General features: G+C 36.6%; 1 protein-coding gene across 1 annotated transcript; it reads left to right on the top strand.

Annotated features, from left to right (window-relative positions):
• Positions 1-14,094: 14,094 nt before the first annotated feature.
• On the top strand, positions 14,095-19,739 carry LOC108681535 (TATA-binding protein-associated factor 2N). Its single transcript, XM_018170579.1, has 3 exons — positions 14,095-14,271; positions 17,979-18,046; positions 18,681-19,739. Exons 1-3 carry the CDS (start codon positions 14,263-14,265, stop codon positions 19,210-19,212), a joined length of 609 nt encoding a protein of 202 aa, XP_018026068.1. The 5' UTR covers positions 14,095-14,262; the 3' UTR covers positions 19,213-19,739.
• Positions 19,740-20,201: the final 462 nt, after the last annotated feature.

Here is a 20,201-nt window from a genome sequence, read left to right as displayed (position 1 = left end):
CGAATACCTCGAGTCAAATCAGAAAAATAACTTGAGGGTTTTTTTCAACCCTCTGCACAATTCATCACTAAGACTGACATCAAATAATGTCTCATTGACTTTAATTATAATTATCATCAACTGGAAAATACCGCATGACTTTACAAGACAAAAAATAAATAAATAATTAGATATTAACAATTTTCATGAGCAAATTTTTCGTCCTGACTTATTGCATGAATGATGACTGTTGGATTTTCGTCCCCCCGAAAAGTATAAACGTGAATGGAAACCCGCGTAAAAGTTTTGAAGCTTCGTTCATTCTTCTAAAACTTAAATCGCAATTATCTAAGCCCGATTACCTGCTGTAATTACGTTGCCAATTTCTGCCATGCACAATTTCCAACCGTGTTCATTTGTTCGTTAACAAAAGCCAGCGGCTGACCTGAAATATCGAAAGATATTCGATAACATCCTAGCCGTTAGACGGGCCAGCTGCCGCAGGTTCCGATGACTCTGCAATTTTCTTAAATTATCACAGAAAAATTAGTGTCATGTTGTCTAAATAGTGACAAGCTTTCTTGCCTACAAGGAAAGAGTTGACATAGCACTGACACTCCCTCTAGCCGGGTCAAACTAGGTCAGGATGACCCACTCATGACAAAAAGTTCATAGAAATTTGGGCAGAGTCTCACACATTTCTCTGTGTGTTGCGCTCAGTTCACTGAATGATCGACTCCTTGACTCCTCGCTCGCTGAGAACGATTTTGTGTCGATGTTATTTTGTTCCAGACAATTCCGTTTAGGAGATGCGCAAAATCTTGTTGCTCGGTGCAAGTTAATTAGGACCATTTAGAACTATCGACTCTTCGTTCATAAAAATATGAGAACATTAATAATTTTTCTGGATCAAATAATAGCCGAGTACCTAATGATTTTATCTTGAGCAATAATTCTATTTAAATTATTTTAGGTGCAATCAAAATTGAAATCATATTTTCCTTTCTAAAATCTGATTGCGCTTTTTTTTATTTTGTTCTTGAAAAACGATCTGTTGTTAATATTCCTAGATATTATGATGTTCGACAGGCACTTTCTTCATAAACTTGAAGCACATTTTTAGTAGCTCAGTGACGTACCATCAGCAGTATCTAATAAAAGTTGATATATCATATAGTCGACGTAAGTGACTATATAGCACAAATATAACGAACTCCATCCCAAAAAAACATAAATAAATTGATTTTGTTCTAAGACTATGCAATGCATACAGACATCCTCATGTCTAGGATACATTAAGCTATACTCGTATTTTTATTTCATCGTCTACGGAGCGAAAGTTTCATCGATCCAAGGTGTGAAAACGCGACTTCGCTCCTCATCCAGCCTAGCGTGTTGGCAATAGCGTCGCTTTGCCCCTGATTGTCACATTATATGCAATCTCGCTTCACATTCAACGCCATTTCGGCGCGTGAAAGTAGTCTGCCTGGGCGAATTTTAGCGACACGAGCGCGACACGCAAACTGCCCATTGGCGTGCTAGGTTGTCGTGTTCTAGCGCCCTACACTACAGCACCGGGACCAGATGTGTCGTGTCCCAGCGCCCCATGAAGCACAGTACACGACAGCACAGGGACCAGATGTGTCGTGTNGTGTCGTGCACCAGCGTCCTATGGAGCACAGTACACGGCAGCACCGGGACCAGATGTGTCGTGCACCAGCGTCCTATGGAGCACAGTACACGGCAGCACAGGGACCAGATGTATCGTGCCCCAGCGCCCCATGAAGCAGAGCACACGACAGCATAGGGACCAGATGTGTCGTGTCCCAGCGCCCCATGGAGCTCAGTACACGACAGAACAGGACCAGCTGTGTCGTGTCCCAGCGCCCCATGGAGCACAGTACACGACAGCACAGGGACCAGATGTGTCGTGTCCCAGCGCCCCATGGAGCACAGTACACAACAGCACAGGGACCAGATGTGCCGTGTCCCAGCGCCCCATGGAACACAGTACACATCACCGGGACCAGCTGTGTCGTGTCCCAGCGTCCTATGGAGCACAGCACACGACAGCACATGGACCAGATGTGTCGTGCACCAGCGCCCCATGGAGCACACAGTACACGACAGCACAGGGACCAGATGTGTCGTGCCCAGCGCCCTATGGAGCACAGTGCACGACAGCACAAGGACCAGATGTGCCATGTCCCTAGCGCCCCATGGAGCACAGCACACGACATCACCGGGACCAGATGTGTCGTGTCTTAGCGCCCCATGGAGCACAGCACACGACATCACCGGGACCAGATGTGTCATGCTTGCGCTCAATGAGTGTCATGCATGTATCAGTGTTGTTGTATTAATGCCATTTCATTATTCAATTTTTGCCAGTCTGCTGAATCTTATAGTCGGCAATGCAGTCAAGTATTTTTTTAAAAGGCCAGCGTTGAATATTTCTTTGTCTATTTTCCTCCAAAACTCAAATTATATCGTAGATGGCTATTCTTCGTAATACCATTTAAATAATATTATTTACATTTTACGTAACAATACGTCCCATTTCTTTATCGTTCATCATTTCTAATCAGTTATTCCAAAGCTACGTGTTCAACAGTGTACCTAACACTTCAGTTACGTGTATATTGTTTTATTCGTTTCTAAATGATGAATCGACCTAGATTCCTGAGAAAGCATGGCGACGCACTAAAACATTGATTTCAAACCCATCCAGCAGCCATGTTATTGTTATAACGCGATATATTCATATAAAACCATACATACGAAGACCAAATAAATACAATCACCGGCCGTATCACGAATATAACATTTGTCATATGATCACCGTAGCAAAGCCAGCGTAAACGATTTTTTTTTGCCCTTTGCATCCGTAGGGCAACTTTCATTCGCGCCGTAAGCGGGGAACTCAAACAAGTTTTTCTCGACGAGACCGGAGCTCCTGAGGATAGTAAGTAACGGACACGAGAGAAAAGGTCGGAGCTTCGTACGTATTCCTTCCTTAATTAATTAAGAACGTCTTCTTCATACTCGACTGTTGCTAGTGGACATTAAGCATCGGTTATAGGGAATATTATTTCTTCCTGTATGGAAGAAGTGAAGCTTGTGTAGTTTTTGTTTGAGTATTTTGTTTCGTCTTTTTCGCTGTGTAATGGAAATGGATGATGATGATGATGTGAGCGCAGCAAATGCAGGATAATTGAAGAAACATGTGCATCTTTTGACATGCGATCAACACTTTTTTAAACATTTATGACGTGAAATCAATTACAATCAATTGACTGAATGGAATATAATAGAATAGAATAGAAGAATAGAATAGAATAGAATAGAATAGAATAGAATAGAATAGAATAGAATAGAATAGAATAGAATAGAATAGAATTCTTCGAACCACTTGATTCGATTGTTTTGTGGGAACATTGACTTTTTCGTCTCAGTCGTGTGAAATCAAGCAGAGAGTTTTGTGCTCGAACAAATTTTTAACGAAAGTTGTTAATTCACGCAAATTCTAAATAATTTTAATTTAAATTTGGTTAATTGAATATATAATTAACATATTAATAATTAAATAATTGAATAGATTTAATTGAATAAATAATTCTCTTAGAGATGGCATCTCAAAATAAAATATTTATTTTGCAATTATATAAGGTCAGACGGTCACGTATTTCTGAGTGCAAGAATTGTTGGCGGAAAATTTCAAGTGTGGTCAAATGCATATAACAACATTTGTTATGATCACGCGACATATTTCGAAACAAAATGGCGCTAAAACAAACCAATAACAAAGAATTTAATTATAATATAACCAGTAAACCAAGAAAAATCTTGAAAATCATTCCTCTCAAAATCTCTTTTTTCAAGTTTAAGTCGAATCATGCGGTTTTCTGCGAATCTATGTACTATAAAATGTGGACTCTTTATACTCGTAATTTGTTGGCACCCAATTGAAACATTTTACTCACGATTAGATGTTATAAATAGTAAAAATGCATGCATTTCATTTTAAGAGAGCTGTAATAATTTATTCCAACGTACTCCATACTTGATTAGCTTCCACATCAATTCATTCACATTCAAACATCAATCCCTATAAGACAAATCATGGTCAATTTAATCGATTTAAATTTATTTACAACATGCGACAAGTACGACCAAACCTCTTCTACAAACCTATCATAACCTTGCACATTTTCAAATTGAACATCACGTTAAAAATGCCAAACTCAATTAGATTAGAGGTTGCAAACAAAGAGTTGGTGAAGCTCCATTAAATATCCAAGTTTACATTCAACATTCGCCACGCAATGAATGCACCGCCAGGCCTGTCAATACTATCGCTCGACTGAACGGTTCTCAGGTTTGCTGTGGGTAACTCAAATAATTGCCCAGTCGGTACAAAACCAAGCAAATCTATTTGCACCAATATTTACTTTAGAGCTCCCTTTATGTGTGTGCGCGCTAATGTTTTATTAAGAAAGAAAACAAAGATTTTTTCAATACTGATGCGTGAAAAAGTTGGTAATTGTGATCAAATATAGTGCAATATAGTGTAACACTTTATTGCAGCAACCCCTGTTGATTTTAGCTGCATCGGCGAAAATTTTTTAGCTTTGTTATATTGTACTCAGGAAGAGTATTTGCGTTCAGTGATGAATATAATAAGGACTTTGAAAATAATTAAATATAAATTAATTTGTTCGGATATTATTTAATTTGTAGTAAAGTCCATCATTCAGTGTTCGACTAGGAAAATGAGGACTTGACTTATTGTTCAGGTAAGGATGGCATCAGGACAAAGGGGGTTTACTCCGGTAAATTTGGTTTCACCAATAAATTTTGGAACGATCATCCAATGATTGTAACTCTGATCAAAATATTAGCGAAATTGCAAGGAAACCCCCAAAAATTGCAACAATCAACAAAATAATAATTACGATCTCCTGAAATTAACATTATTCTAAATGTGTTCATAGCAATGGTTGGACCACGACAAAAAGCCATGTTTTGTACATCGACTACAGAAAAGTCTCGTGCGACAATTGTCATGTCTGCTCTGAGCGTCGTACAATCTGAAGCAATTGCCAAAATGTCCGCATTATCGCTCGCAAATCCCTAAAAATTAATTATGTTCATATATTACACAGTTTTATGAGTTTCATAATGAATTAGATCATTTTTAACATAATCTTTTGATCTAACGCACATTCGTCATAACCTCTGGTAAATGTAGAATAGTGGCAAAACCACTAAATGGTTTGATCGTCTAACCACACTAAACCACACTAAAGTAGTTTGATCGTCTTCCTTGGTATAACAGCTTATACGTTAGCACCTCCTATGGACAATTGTATAGAGCTGTCGCCTCAAAATATTTAGTTTGAATGCAATGATAAATTTTCTGTCGAATTTTTTGTCGTGTATCATGTGTCTTAAATCCTAGGCTCAGGATGTAAGGTCTACTCCCTATATCCTGAGACTAAGCTAATGATTTAAATAGTTTCTGATAACTATTTCATTAATAAATTTGTCCTGCCTTGATTATCATGCATAAAAACTCTAGAGTGTCCTTTAATACTAGGGTAAAAATATTGAGACAAAACATTGCACTGTTTTCCTTTTAATTTGAGCCTCTATTTTAATATATAAAACGAGTAGTGTGACGCTTTCTAGAAATCAGCGCCAATAGAAACGCTTTATTGCAATTTCAGTCGTGATTCAGTAGCATTCGGAAACGTCAAATAAATCTAGCCGTTCCGTTTCCCGAAGAAGATTTCGATTTTTTTCCTAGTCGGGCAAAAGAAAAAGCAGACAAACTTGTATCAGGAATATGCAGCCAAGCCAAAAGAGATGCTTGGATGACCCCAATCGGTGAAACTGGATTCTAGCTGATGGATATGACGCTTCATTTGGTGCCTCTTCCATTTCAATTCTATGTTATAATATAGAGAGTATAAGCATTAGGGCCTTCGTCGAATTTTTTTATTGTTTCCTTTTTTTTTGTGTGTGTGTGCGAAATAGGACAAAAGTTGCAATGAACATATCTTTTTTTTCTAAATAAACTTTGTAAATAAAAGGCGTCAGGATCGAGTAATGAAAAATTAAATCTGATCTACAGATGGTCTTCTCGTAGATTTCTTAAACGTTTTGTCGAATTTAAGATGCTCGCTAAATCTATTTGCTTAGATTTTTTTACATAAATGCCTAAGACAGTGCAATCGCGTTATAAAATATTCTCTACATATCTCAATTGTTTACTGTCTTCATTAAAGACTAATATTTTCGTGCATTCGTTTCCAAGTTTTGTAGGTTTTCCTGACTAATAATATATCAATATCCTAAACTATCATTAAACTCTGCTCCAGTAGAACGTTGTAATCAATATACCTGACCTACGGCTTTAAAATGTTCTCTGATCTGCAACTAGACCTCCCCAAGAAAGTAAATAATCCCAAGAAATGCACTTAAGAAATTAATAATAAATAATGATAAAGTAGACCCCCAAGAAACTATATAATCTTATCAGGTACTAGACCCCTCAAGAAAGTAAATAATCTCTAAGAAAGACTAGCTCTTAAGAAAGTAATATAAATAATAATAAAGTAGACCCCCAAGAAAGTATATAATCTTATCAGGCACTATACCCCTCAAGAAAGTAAATAATCCCTAAGAAAGACTAGCTCTTAAGAAAGTAATTTAAATAATAATAAAGTAGACCCCAAGAAAGTATATAATCTTATCAAAGTACTAGACCCCCAAGAAACTGGGTCTAGCCGAGGGCTGGGCCGGCGGGAATCTTCTCCAGCCATCGGGACACGCAAAACCTGACGAAAAACTGGCTGGAGTGACCCACTAAACCAGCACGTATATCCTTCCTGACCCACTTCGCTTAGACGTAAAAATGTTTTTGCTGGAGATGATCGCAGGGCAGGGACTAGAACACGAGTTCTTCATTATTCAATGTTCTTGCTTCGTTCTTGTCTGCAGACTGTTATGTGACCTCGTTCAGATAGTGAGTCTAAATTATTTATTATAATTATAAATCCTGGGTTCACTAAAAATAGTATACTTTAAATTTTAGTACAGGAATCTCCCATGAATATAACAGAGTTGGTTCCTCAGCATCTGAAGCAATGGAAATGGCATAGTTTAGTTTACGAAACACACCATGCTTCTTTATCTTCAGTGCATCGCAAGACATAGCAATATTTTTTGACAGTTCATTTTGAAATCATAAATGATCATTATTTAACTATTCTTATTAAAAAATCATTAATGAGTGCACTGGTGAACACGCGAATTCTTCTATTCAACCGTTATGAGCAAAGTGAAAGTTAAAGCCGAAGTCTTGAAAATATTTTTGTCTTTTAGAAGAACTTGAAATTACCATCCATTCGAAGACTAAGTAAACCATCAAGTCACCGTCTAGTAAAGCAGTTAAATTTAATTCAACTATTGATTTTTTCTGCAATGTCGTGCATATGTCGATATCGCTTATTTGCGCAATAATTATTGCCAGATTTTTTCAAAAAATAAATTTTAAATATTTAAAAACTTCTCTTCCAGAAATAATCCCAATTATGGACGGAATTCTCGAGACTTGGCTTCAGCAATGCTTGAAATGAATAACGTATCAAGTCTTCCCACGTTTAATTCGCAAAGGAAGAAATTAGATAAAACTTACATTTCAATATTACGTGGATGGGTAATACTTTCATAAATAGCTATCAAGTTTAAATATACAAAAGAGAGGAGATGAAACTTACAATAGTAGGGTCTTAGGTTATAATTTCTTATTGCTATTAATCTATTAAATGTATACATTAGACTTGAAATAACCATATGATATAAAATATTCATTTAATTTAAACTATCCATTTCACTCTGAAACGTTTGAAACGGAAATTTCTACCAATACAATTACAATAATAATAACAATATATTCTCGTTCTTCAACGGATATACACATATTATTTAAAAACACACAACATACTTTTGTAAATTGGAGTTCTATAATATCAAATTGGAAGATAAAACGCAGAATTTATTTCTCCTATTTCTTTTGGGGTTGAAGGTATGAAGCTGCAACTGCTAGCGGAATACTTACCATTATAATCATGAAGGGCAAATCCATTATGAATGTTTCAATAAAATTAATATTGCGAAATATTTTCAATGGTTCAGGAGTGAAGCAAAAGAAGCAGCGAACCCGGCGCTTGTTTGAGGTAGAAGAGGCTGAACTGAGGTAGAGAAGGCCTCTACCTTGAAGTAGAGGAGGCTGAACTGAGGTAGAGGATGCCTCTACCTTGAAGTAGAGGAGGCTGAACTGAGGTAGAGGAGGCCTCTACCTTGAAGTAGAGGAGGCTGAACTGAGGTAGAGGAGGCCTCTACCTTGAAGTAGAGGAGGCTGAACTGCGGTAGAGGAGGCCTCTACCTTGAAGTAGAGGCAGCTAAACTTCATATTTTGTTGTAGACTGGTTCGCAGCACCGGCTGCAGCAATCTGTAGACACATATACAGGAGTTATTCAAATGTACCTGGATTATCGACTTGCGCAAAGATCACCCGCCTGTACTGTTCTGGAAAGCCACCTACACTGGGACTAAGGCCTTACGATCCCCTCAGGTGTGCCCAGAGTTTATTTGGGGACACCAATCAAAGGTCATGCTGAAATCACCACCATCGACGGCTCCCATGCAAGCTCCGCCCTCCATTGACGTTAACCACTGCGCTACATGCAGTACCGCTGCACATCGCTAGTGGCGCTACCTGCGCGCTACAGTATTGCTACCACTGCGCTACAGTGACGCTAACCACAGCGCTACAGTGACGCTAACCACTGCGCTACAGTATTGCTACCACTGCGCTACAGTACCGCTACCACAGCGCTATAGTGGCGCTACCACTGCGCTACAGTATTGCTACCACTGCGGTACAGTGACGCAAACCACTGCGCTACAGTGCCGCTACCACTGCGCTACAGTACCGCTACCACTGCGCTACAGTGACGCTAACCACTGCGCTACAGTGCCGCTACCACTGCGCTACAGTACCGCTACCACAGCGCTACAGTGGCGCTACCACTGCGCTACAGTACCGCTACCACTGCGCTACAGTATTGCTACCACAGCGATACAGTGACGCAAACCACTGCGACACAGCGGTGTTATCCACCTGTACATAAATTGTCAACCAGTACAGGATTGAATTACCCATATACCGATATTATGTGCCTGCGCCGTTATTTTTCACAATGGTACAAATAGCGACCATCAGAATCTGTTAAGATATGATTGGAGTAATGAAGTATGTAACTGGAATTTAAGAGTAATAATTTTATAAGAGTATATTAAGTAAATATACACCTACCTATCAACATTGCTATCTTCTACCAGGCCTCGAGAGGAAATTTCAGTTCTTAATAAAATTGTACATTTTACCAGAGCTTTCTAAACAAATATTATCAGGATGAAAATTTTATGTTCGCCTTAATAATGTCCTCCGGGTTTATGCGTCATTAGTGCAGTAAATATAGCTTCAAACACATTTCTATATTGAAATTCGTAATAATATAAAATATTTAAATTCATGATAATATATGTTTTCAGTTTGTGGTTTCTTCCTGAATGCCTCAAATATTCAAGTCGCAACATGTTTGCAATAAATTATTCGTCAATTAACGTCACATTTACAGTAAATTATTCAAATGTAAAATATTCACTAATTCTGCCCTGCAATGCGAACACAAATTATAGATTGGTAACACTACTATATATAAAGCTTCATGATTATAAAAACTCACTGTCTATACTTGGGGCGACTGCTGATATAAAACTCCGGACTTTGAACGCCAAAAAATGTGAACCTTTCTCTTAAATATAGTGTACATATCTTTCCGATTACTTCACTCAGTTTTTAAAACTGAACAATGATTGGTTAACTTTTTTCCGATGCTGCAAACCACGTCTCAGTCGAGTATTTGGACGCAAGAGAATGGATGCTATAAATTACCCAGCTTATGCTCATCAAAGTTCGCTCCTCAGGGCCAAAAATTTAGTGCTTTCGAAAGTGTACATAAAAAAGTTTCCAAGCATACCGAATTTAAGATTCAAGCACGGAGAAAAAATTCATTGAATTTACATTAAACTCGAGCTGTTACTTGATAAAACGGTGAATAAGGACGGTGAACTAAAAAATGATTGAGGGCCTGTGGTTGACTAATAATCGATACTTCGGCTCCAATTTTAACTGTATATTTAAAATCGTTCCCTGAGGCAGTAATGCTGACTCAGCAATGCTGCAACAGGCTACGTAATATAACCCATCTCAGTTACATATGCTACATGTATAAGAGGCCAAAGTCAATTTATTTAGCCTATAATACCGTTAGCATTTCTTTTCTCATGTAACAAGCAAGCTTCAAACCTAGATCAAAAATCATTAAAACGACTATGACTTGAGTTTAATAATTTATCACATATTCTTTGAGAAACTAATTACAATAATATATTCAGAGTCACTATCGTAATGGTATCTTAGCTTCCATACATTGAATAATTCTTTAATCCTCAAAATAAATCCTACCAATGAAACTAACCATAATTAAGGTAGGTTGTGGGTAGTGGTAGTAGATATATAAAATAATTACCATAAGGGGGAGGCGAACAAATTAATCATGACCGGCGGACGTATACACGTAATGCAACAAGCTTGATAGTCTGATGCAAGTTATGTCGGTAACATCATTAATTCATTTAAATAATGAGTTTATGTTCATTAATGTATTGGAGATTGCATTCTAGAATATCAATACGATGATACATATGAATGCTTGCATAATTAGCTATAATATAAAATTTTAGGATCGTGAGTTCAAATAGCATTCATTGGATAAGAGAGTTACTGAAATCAAGTTTCGGTATTGGAAAAATTTTCACAACAGCATTCAATTGTTCATTTGTATTCATTAAGCGTCAGTTTACTCACAAACACATCCGTCTTTCATGCCTAGCATCTCTATCAATAGTTTGTGTAATTCTTAACTATTCATCATGACTGAGACGTGATTAATGAACGCTTTCTTTCTCAAGCCACGCGCTGCGTTCACTGAAGCGCAGTCGACGCGCGTGTTATAAATCAAAGAAAGCATCCATACAGCAAATACACATCGACTGAAAGTAATCCAATTCAGTGATGGAACATGAGAAGGAAAAAGAGAGTATTTTCATTTGTTTTTTCTTTATATAAAAGCTACGTTTGTTGTTCTTTACATAAAACACTTCAAATATATAATATAAAGTTTAGGATCCGGCCTTCCTAATGAATAGTATAATAAAGAAAATATAACTCGGTTCTCACTGCAGCTAGTGAGTGAAAGGAAAGAGAGCACATTTTCTCGTCCGTCCGTCCGTGAAGTCACAGACAGACAGCCGGACAGACAGACGGACGGACGGACGGAAATGACGAGCAAAAGTCTAACGATATTTAGTATGTGATGCGTTCTCTAAATTGAAAATTAGATGAAGTGAATATTCATTGATATGTCATGATTTAAAACATTAATTTAAAACGATTTGGTTTGCATCAAATCTAAACAAATATTCAAAAACATGAATTTTACAGAGGCTGCTAAAGCGAATCATCTCAATTAAAATCTGATGCCATTAGTAAATAGATTGCAAACGATTGTTAAGCATCTAAGTATTATTTTCCAGCCGTGAGCTGAAAGTAATCCAACGACCTTATATAACCATAATTCTATGATAATCTATGCATTGTATTCTATAACGTTCGTTGCTGCGATTCCTAATCAATAGTTTAGAAGATAGACAATAATTTTGATGATATTGATAGAGTTCCAAGACAATTAGTTGTTATCGGCGTAAGTCAAAGCGATTCTATTAATCACATGTTGTATATATTACATATACTGGCTATCGAGTCATTTCAATTTGGTGCATTTAAATCCGTTTTCTGGTGTAANATTAGAGGAAATTTTTTGGTTTGCTGAGTCATGTAGCGCCATAAAATCCATATTCATTTCGGTGTTTATACCACAAATTAATCTCAAATCACCTTATTGAGCTTTTTATTTGTAATATACATTCCCACCTGGCACATGACGTAGAATTAACGTTCTGTTTACGATAATTCAATGATAAAAATGTCTGGTACATATGTTGGTTCTCTCGACCTAATGACATGGCATTTATGCTTGATTTTACGAGAACTTATTTTAATTTAGCATGGGTATCAATTTAAATGGTTAATTACTTAACACTGATTTAATATGAATTAATTAATAATTCAATTAATTTAGAATGTTTTCACTAGGACATCGCGTAAGTACTATCTCAATAATTCCTACTCATTACGTCAGAAGCATTTGCTACAACCGTGAATCATTTGTTTAAAAAAAGTTTTTCGATAATGTAATTCCAGATGAAATCAAATTGAAACAGCTATAAAAATTCTCGACTTTGTCCTTCTGTTCCTTACCTGCAACAATGAAAATCATTCGAGAATTATCCTATTATAGATTATTTGTGTTTTAGAACGAATTAAGCTCATGCAATGCTTAAAAACGGGCATCGAATTTAACGTCTAATTATTAAAAAGAATAATGGCAAACAAGTGAAACAAGGTACAATATTGGCTTAAAAATTATGCTATTAGCTTAAAAATTATATTTGGACATGATTGCAGTTATTAAATTGAGACCCTAGATACGAAACATAGAGCTCATATATTATAATAATAATAATAATCATTTACTTTTCTACCATAGGAAACATTACCTCTGCATCAAAATAAAATAATTCGATAATTCATTTTAAAAGTTCAGGGAAAGGGGAAGCTCGTTGGCATGAGGTTTTGAATCTCTGATTCTTTTTGATTTTTTAATTCGCTGAAGTGAAAAATGTGACTCGAATATTTTGGGACATTCTCCAGATGCGCCGTTGTTTGAAAGTTCAATATGAGAATAATACTCCATGAAATTATAACGATTAAAATTCTGATGCACTCGATTCGAAAGCAGTTCATTCAAATCTTCATACATATTTGGGCTGCTTCATACATTTTTGGGGTGAGTGGTTAAAATAATAATTGGTTTGCTGAGAGATTGTTTAATTTTTAAGTGTAAATTTACATGCCTTTCTCTTGCATTTGGAGGAAAAACCTTTTTTAGTGCGTAAATTTGATTCCTGCACCCTAGCAATCATTTTCTTATAGCCATCACTTAAATTTTTTGTGTTTCCACAAAAGTTCGCTCAGTACTATCGCATAGAAAGGTACTTTTTGCTTCCAGCGATAACTAAAGCTAAATATGCCTGGTAGAGCAGCAACAGGGATGAAGGAGAAGGTATAGCTTTCTAAGGGGCACTGCAGTTATGAAGTCAATGAGTAAAAACTCTCATCGACACACCTACCAACTTACTTGAGTTCTATGAGCTCAGGCGATACTTGCCTTTACCAAGCTGCAGTAAAGCGTTCGAAAGTTGGTTGTAGGACATTGCTGTTGCGTAAAGTTTTTTCTGAGACTTTTTCTCGCGTCAGATGCCACGGGCTAGCCGTTCATCCAGACCGGAGCCAGTTTACCCATCTTTTTCTGTGTCGTATGAATTCCGATTTTAAGGAACGGATCAATGGGGTATAATTGACAGCTATCAGTGGAATAACATCACGCACATCTCCGCGGTGGGTAATCCAATATTATTTCTACGAAGAAGAGCGTAACAGAGGTCATTTTGCATGTGTCGCTTAGATTCTGAAGTCAGCCAACCGTGGGCATCCAGTTAAGTAATTCTAGCTTCTCCTCCTCCATTCCAGCGACAACGTCAACTGCCCGAGCTACGCTATAACGGAACCCATCTCCTATTCGCTTTCTTAAACGCTCTAAATTCGGCCAATAGCGAGCCAACAGCGTCGAAACTGTTCACAATTCTATCGTTAAAGAACCGTAAATGGTTCTTGACTGGCAAGATGGAGATGGTTGTGGCGAACAGATGCACCAGAGGAGCTTGCAGTTTAAACAGTCCCGGTTACAAACCGAGTCCCCGCGAGCGCTTGCACGTAGCGGTATAAAGCTGGCGGAGTCTTCAGAGCGTCCGCACTTTGCGTATCACGACCTGGCAAGACGGTTCAATTATCAACCATCGATCAATGACGACATGAATATTTCCATGACGTGATTTGTTACGTGAACTGTCATAAGAGTGAAATAGTGACGTAATTCGATCTTGAAAGTGAATTTATTTGCCTGGAAATGAAGGCGGTACGTAAATTTGGAAATAGGTTAGAGCGACGTTTGTTTTGATGCGCTTGGCCACAATTGAGGTCAAGAATTTCTCTTATGCAAATATTTCGTTGCCCGCAAACATGAAGCCTACTTGAGGCATTCAAGCCTTAATGATAGTGAAGTAAAACCAAAAGCTGAAACAGGAAATTTACTGTATTGTAAAGACCCATTTCCAATCCATTCATTTCGAATTCATTAGATATTTTATTAAAGCTCGTGAAACCTTCGATGGTTCTGGTTGACACTTGTTTCAACATTGCAAGGACTCGTTCGCTGAAATCGACTTGGAATTTTGACCATCGAGCTCTCAAAACTTCTAACTTTTAATTCATAAAAACAGATACTCAAATCCATTTGTATTTTAACCACACTTTTTGTTCTCACGATTTTATTTTTTTTGTCATGTTTGCGTAGAATCCAATTAACCTCTGTATTGAAAACCTAACGCCTCGAGAAAATTTTTGCAGCCTAAAACCTTCTCCAACTCCTGTTTCAAGTTTTGGCGTTGTTTCTTAGTTTGAAGACTAATAATTAATATTGAATAATGGTTAATAAATATTATTTAATGTCTTTACTGAGAATCAAGCTTAAGCCTTCATGTCGAGCAACGAGGAATTTTAAAATCAAAAGACAACATGAACAACAAATGAGTTTCATTTCAAACCAAACACTAAATTTCGAATTTTTGTACATAAATTAACAGTAGCCAAAATTTGAGTTAAAAAGTTACTAAATGACCTGATATAACCATAAAATAGGATATCTTTCCATAATGAAAAAACATTAATGGTATCATTAAAATATAAAGATTTTCAAATCAATTTTCTGTCATCATATTTAGTATTTCTATCAAATAACTATGTCATAAACAAAAAACGTAAGACTTCAGATAAAGGCAAAGATCATTGCGTAAATAAATGGAATAGTTTAAAGAATCTGCTAATGAATATCTTTGCAGCAGTTCATATCAATTTCAATAATTTCAGAATTTCTAACTTCTGCCGAAGTACTGAGTAAAACACTACGTTACTTCAAATCGTAAATATTCTTATAACGTCACTAAATTTATTGTAATAACTAAATTGTTGCATCATTGTAGCCTAATGTAAGAACTAAATTGTAGCCTCATTGTAGCATAGTGGAAGAACTAAATTATAGCATCGATTCAAAATGTAGCTAGGAAAACCTTGCTGCAAGCCTCGCTCGATCTATCAGCATGAGCCTGAGGTTGTTCTCATCATACATTTTGTCATGATTAATATTTCTTTTGCTACGGGCGATTGCCAATGGCAAATCTCGTATCGCCCCCGCGCGTGAGTGGTCGACCGGCATGACGATATTTTGGTTCTTCAGAGAATTGAAATTAAAAGTGGCTAGAAAAAAAATGGCGCTCAATACGAATGCTACCTGCCACTAGAGAGGCTTTTTTCTAGCGAAATTATTCAATTGAATCATTATTATGCATAGTGCAATTCACTATACATTTTTTGTCGTTGGTAACATGTTTGTTGCTTAATTTCCAGTAATTTTTAATTTTTCTGATACAAACAATTTCATCAATTATTTCGCAGTGATATATAAAAAATAAAAACATGTTGATTGTCGTAGAAGGAAATTTGAAATTGTGTGAATTCTATGGAAGGTCCCCAGTTCATAGCTATTTGCAACAGTATAACTGCTTTGTTGACTATATAAATATGTTATATATGCTATGCTTGCAACAATGAATGTCTCATTAACCGCCAGCGATTATGCTGGCTAAAAAGCTTAGGCTAAGACTAAAAATTGATTCGATGAACATAAGCCCGAATTTACCAACGATTTATCAGAAATTACTTGGATGAAAATTCGCATTTTGAAACAATCTAATGATTCCTTCATTTTGATTTCTAAATGCTATTGAGATTTAAATGCTTTGTTACTGGCGAGGATCGATTTGTAAATTTTGATGTCGCTTTCCAATAATGCAGAGTCTAGAAAGAACCAAACAAATTTATGGATTTTGTGTTCGCAATTTCGAAGAACGCCATAATATATCAAAAACTTACAAATGACCTTCGAATTTCTCAAATTTAAATTCAAAGCCAGAACAATGGGCTTTAAATTTCTCTTGAATACTTTTTTAGATTCATATAATAAATAATTGATTCATAATTAGGTTCTTATCATTAATAAATACATCATCATTGTTATACTTTTTTAAGTTCCAAAACAGTCGAGTAAATAGAGAACTCATTTAAAAGAAACTGCCAATACTTCAATCTATCGACATTATTAATGGCAGTGCTCTTTGAAAACAATCAGTGATTAAAAATAAAAATCTTGTTTTTCCGATTAGCTTCCATGCCATATGATGGTCTTTAAAATATTTTTTGTCATCCCATCCAACAAAAAAACAATCCCATCATGCATTAACAAACAATCCCATCATTCAAACAAAATAATATTTGTCAATCCCATCAATGACATCCCATCATGCATTAACATCCCATCATTGACATCCTATCATTGACATCATATCATTGACATCCCATCATTGACATCCCCCATCCTATCATTGTAACCGACCGACATCATGTGTCAATCCGACGTGTCAATGTGTCAACTCTTTCATAGGGGAAGAAGGTGGAAGAAAGTGTCCATTAGACTCTTCTTTCCCAGTCGCTTTTTTCTCAAGTTGATATCATCTATGTACTTCAATACAGGCAGCCCCCTTAGGCTATTCAATGCTCGGATGCAAGCTTAGCTTCCACTTATGCAAAAGGAGCTGGTCTTCTTTTAACGAACATACAATTTGATACATCAGATGGTATGACACACAATCTTGTATAATATGATGTCATGTCTGTTATTCAGAAGATCGTGGGTAAAATCTTCTGATATGATTGTATCTCTGATATTTATAGGATTTTATGTAAAATCTCTTAAATGTTTATATGGACGTTTTCCGATGAGGTTAAATGACATCTTTTTTAGGAGATTTAGTGAAATGGAAACAATACATCGACTAAGGTCAAGCGTTTTTTACGCCTTTGTAATAGAAAATTCTGTAAAGGCGATGGCAGAGCATGTAAGGAGTTGCCAATCATTTATTTCCCATAAATGGTTTCACTCGAGAAAAAAATTTTCAGGGCATTCGTGGACGTTATTTCAAAACGCAAGGATAAAATTTGGTCCTAGAAGTATAAATTATTTGTGGAATATTTCCCTACCGTCAAAATTCAAATCAGCATGGATTTCATCATCGGTTATTGCTGAGAGACGAAAGCCTTCATGGCCGTTTTCCATCTTCGATGTGTCCATTGTGATTTGGCAGTGAAATAAACTTCCCGAGTGATGTTAGATTTTCGATAATGGCTCACTGCCAGATTTACTGAGATTAATGCATTATTAATTGGAATTGATGCCTCATTCTAATTCATTCCTCTACAATTTTACGATATTGAGTCCTTATAACTCATATAATGACCACCAGAGAAATTTATTCTTTTATAGTTAACAGGAATTCTTTCTTCTTTGACTGCACTGTCATCTCACCAAACATGTGTCTAACTTTTCTTACTCACCGCAGGCGTGGTTATACGTGTGAGGCATATAGTAGATCACAGTAATGAGAATTTTGTCTTCTATGACTGCACTGTCATCTCATCAAACATGTATCTAACTTTTCTTGCTCACCGCAGGCGTGGTTATACGTGGGAGGCACAGCCCTGCTCTGCCATTTGCTCAGCCCGGTGTCCGGCTTCTTCAGTTTCAGTTCTGTCCTAGAAGTATAAATTATTTGTGGAATATTTCCCTACCGTCAAAATTCAAATCAGCATTGATTTCATCATCGGTTATTGCTTAGACGGAAGCCTTCATGGACGTTTTTCATCTTCGATGTGTCCTCGATGCTCTGGCAATTAAATTCAGAAGACCTGATCTACACAAACCCTGAGATTTAAAAAAACTTCTTGTGTAATGTTTTATTTCCGTTAATGCCCCACTGGCCAATTCATTGAGGTTGATGCAAAATTAATTGAAAATAGTTCCAGGATTCTTATTCGTTCCTCTACAATTTGACGATATTGGGTCCTTATAACTCATTTATTATAGTACCACCAGGGAAATTTATTCTTTAATAGACCACAGGAATGAGAATTCTGTCTTCTATGACTGCACTGTCATCTCACCAGACATGTATGTAACTTTTCTTGCCCACCGCAGGCGTGGTTATACGTGGGAGACATATAGTAGATCACAGGAATGAGAATTTTGCCTTCTTGAGTGCACTGTCATCTCACCAGACATGTGTCTAATTTTTCTTGCTCACCGCAGGCGTGGTTATACGTGGGAGGCACAGCCCTGCTCTGCCATTTGCTCAGCCCGGTGTCCGGCTTCTTCAGTTTCAGTTCCTCTTCCTCTTCGAAGCCCACGTCCAAGATAGCGAAAACCTCGAGCCCCAGCCGGGCCGGTAGCCTCTATGACGCAAGCTATGCTGAAGTAGGATACGGAGCTGTGGAAGACAGCGCATATCTTGGTGTCGATACGACGAATGTAGATCCCTACGAGGTTCTGGATTACTCTGGAAGTGCCTTTGCGTCGCCGGGAACAATCGACAGGCATTTCAGTAAGGGTTATTCTAAAGGATATGGGTATGATGATCATGATGATGGGTATGGACATGACCATGGTGGTTATGGACATGACCATGGTGGATACGGTCATGATGACTACGGAAAAGGAAAGGGCAAAGGGAACAAACATAAGAGCTGGTGGAAGAGTTGGACCTCTAAAGGAAAAGGGTATAAAAGTAAGGGCAAGGGGCACAAAGGAAAGAAAAGTTACGGGTATAAAAAGGGTACTTATAAGGAGATTTGTTATTTAGTGCCAGAGCACGACCACGGATATCATGATTCAGGATACCACAGGAGATAAGCCCTTTTTCATCGTCCACCTTTTATTGTGAAAACCCGATCTGACTGTCAAATGATGAATGAATTTTTTACGTGCTTATCTGATATGAAAATAACATTTTGTGATTTAAATTGGCATGATTAGTAACTCGATTGGTTATTCTTAAGGTCCATAAAACTGCTAATTATTTGGAAATTTTTTAAGATAAAATCGTTTTACATAAATGTAAAACAAATACCGTTTAATCTCCCCTAACCGTTGTAGAAATGGTATATGTTTTTCAACAAAAAACTGATGACAGTTTTTGTGCAAAATAATTAAAAAAATGTAAGTATGTAGGAGATGTTGGAAATACTACTTCGGTTTGTATTTTTCTTTATTGTGTTCCCGATTTGGGAATCTGACATATTAAATATTCTTCCCTATACGTGATGTTCCACCAAGTTCCTTTTCGAACTGATGTAGTTTTAGTGAAATTTGTTGTTTGCTTGTGAATGTGGCATGTGCGTTTCTAGCGACGTTAAGATTAGAATAAAGTCGATTATGTGTGCTGTTTTTTTTTTCCTACAGTAGGAAATTTAACGAATGATCAATAAAAATCAAAATAATTTTGATTTTAATAAGTAATTTTAGTATTTAATCTGCAAAATTTTTTCATTATTTCTCAACGTTCCTAAAATGAACTAATACCATTGAAGAAACATAACGACTAAATATTTTTGATAATTATGGTTTTAAGGCTAGAAACCGAGTAATGTAAATTCTAACTTGTTACTGCAGCCTGATTGGAAAAAGAGTTCTCGCAGAAGCTCTCACGTTACCGTTGTGGCCCTTGATTTTTTCTATTAAAATAGACTTTCGTGTTTCTATGCATTTTTTAGAGTAAATTGTGAAAATTTTATCACTCTTGATCCGAAATTCTTGTCTATATTAGCTGCAATCATATTTCATTAGTAAACGTTAAAAATAGTAAAATGGTAAAGAGTGAATGATAAATTGATTATAGTAAT

The sequence above is a fragment of the Hyalella azteca genome, unplaced genomic scaffold (assembly GCF_000764305.2).
Source record: "Hyalella azteca isolate HAZT.00-mixed unplaced genomic scaffold, Hazt_2.0.2 contig8840, whole genome shotgun sequence".
Classification (NCBI taxonomy): Eukaryota; Metazoa; Arthropoda; class Malacostraca; order Amphipoda; family Hyalellidae; genus Hyalella; species Hyalella azteca.
Note: the sequence above shows the minus strand (reverse complement) of the source record. Positions and strands in the feature narration are given on the sequence as shown.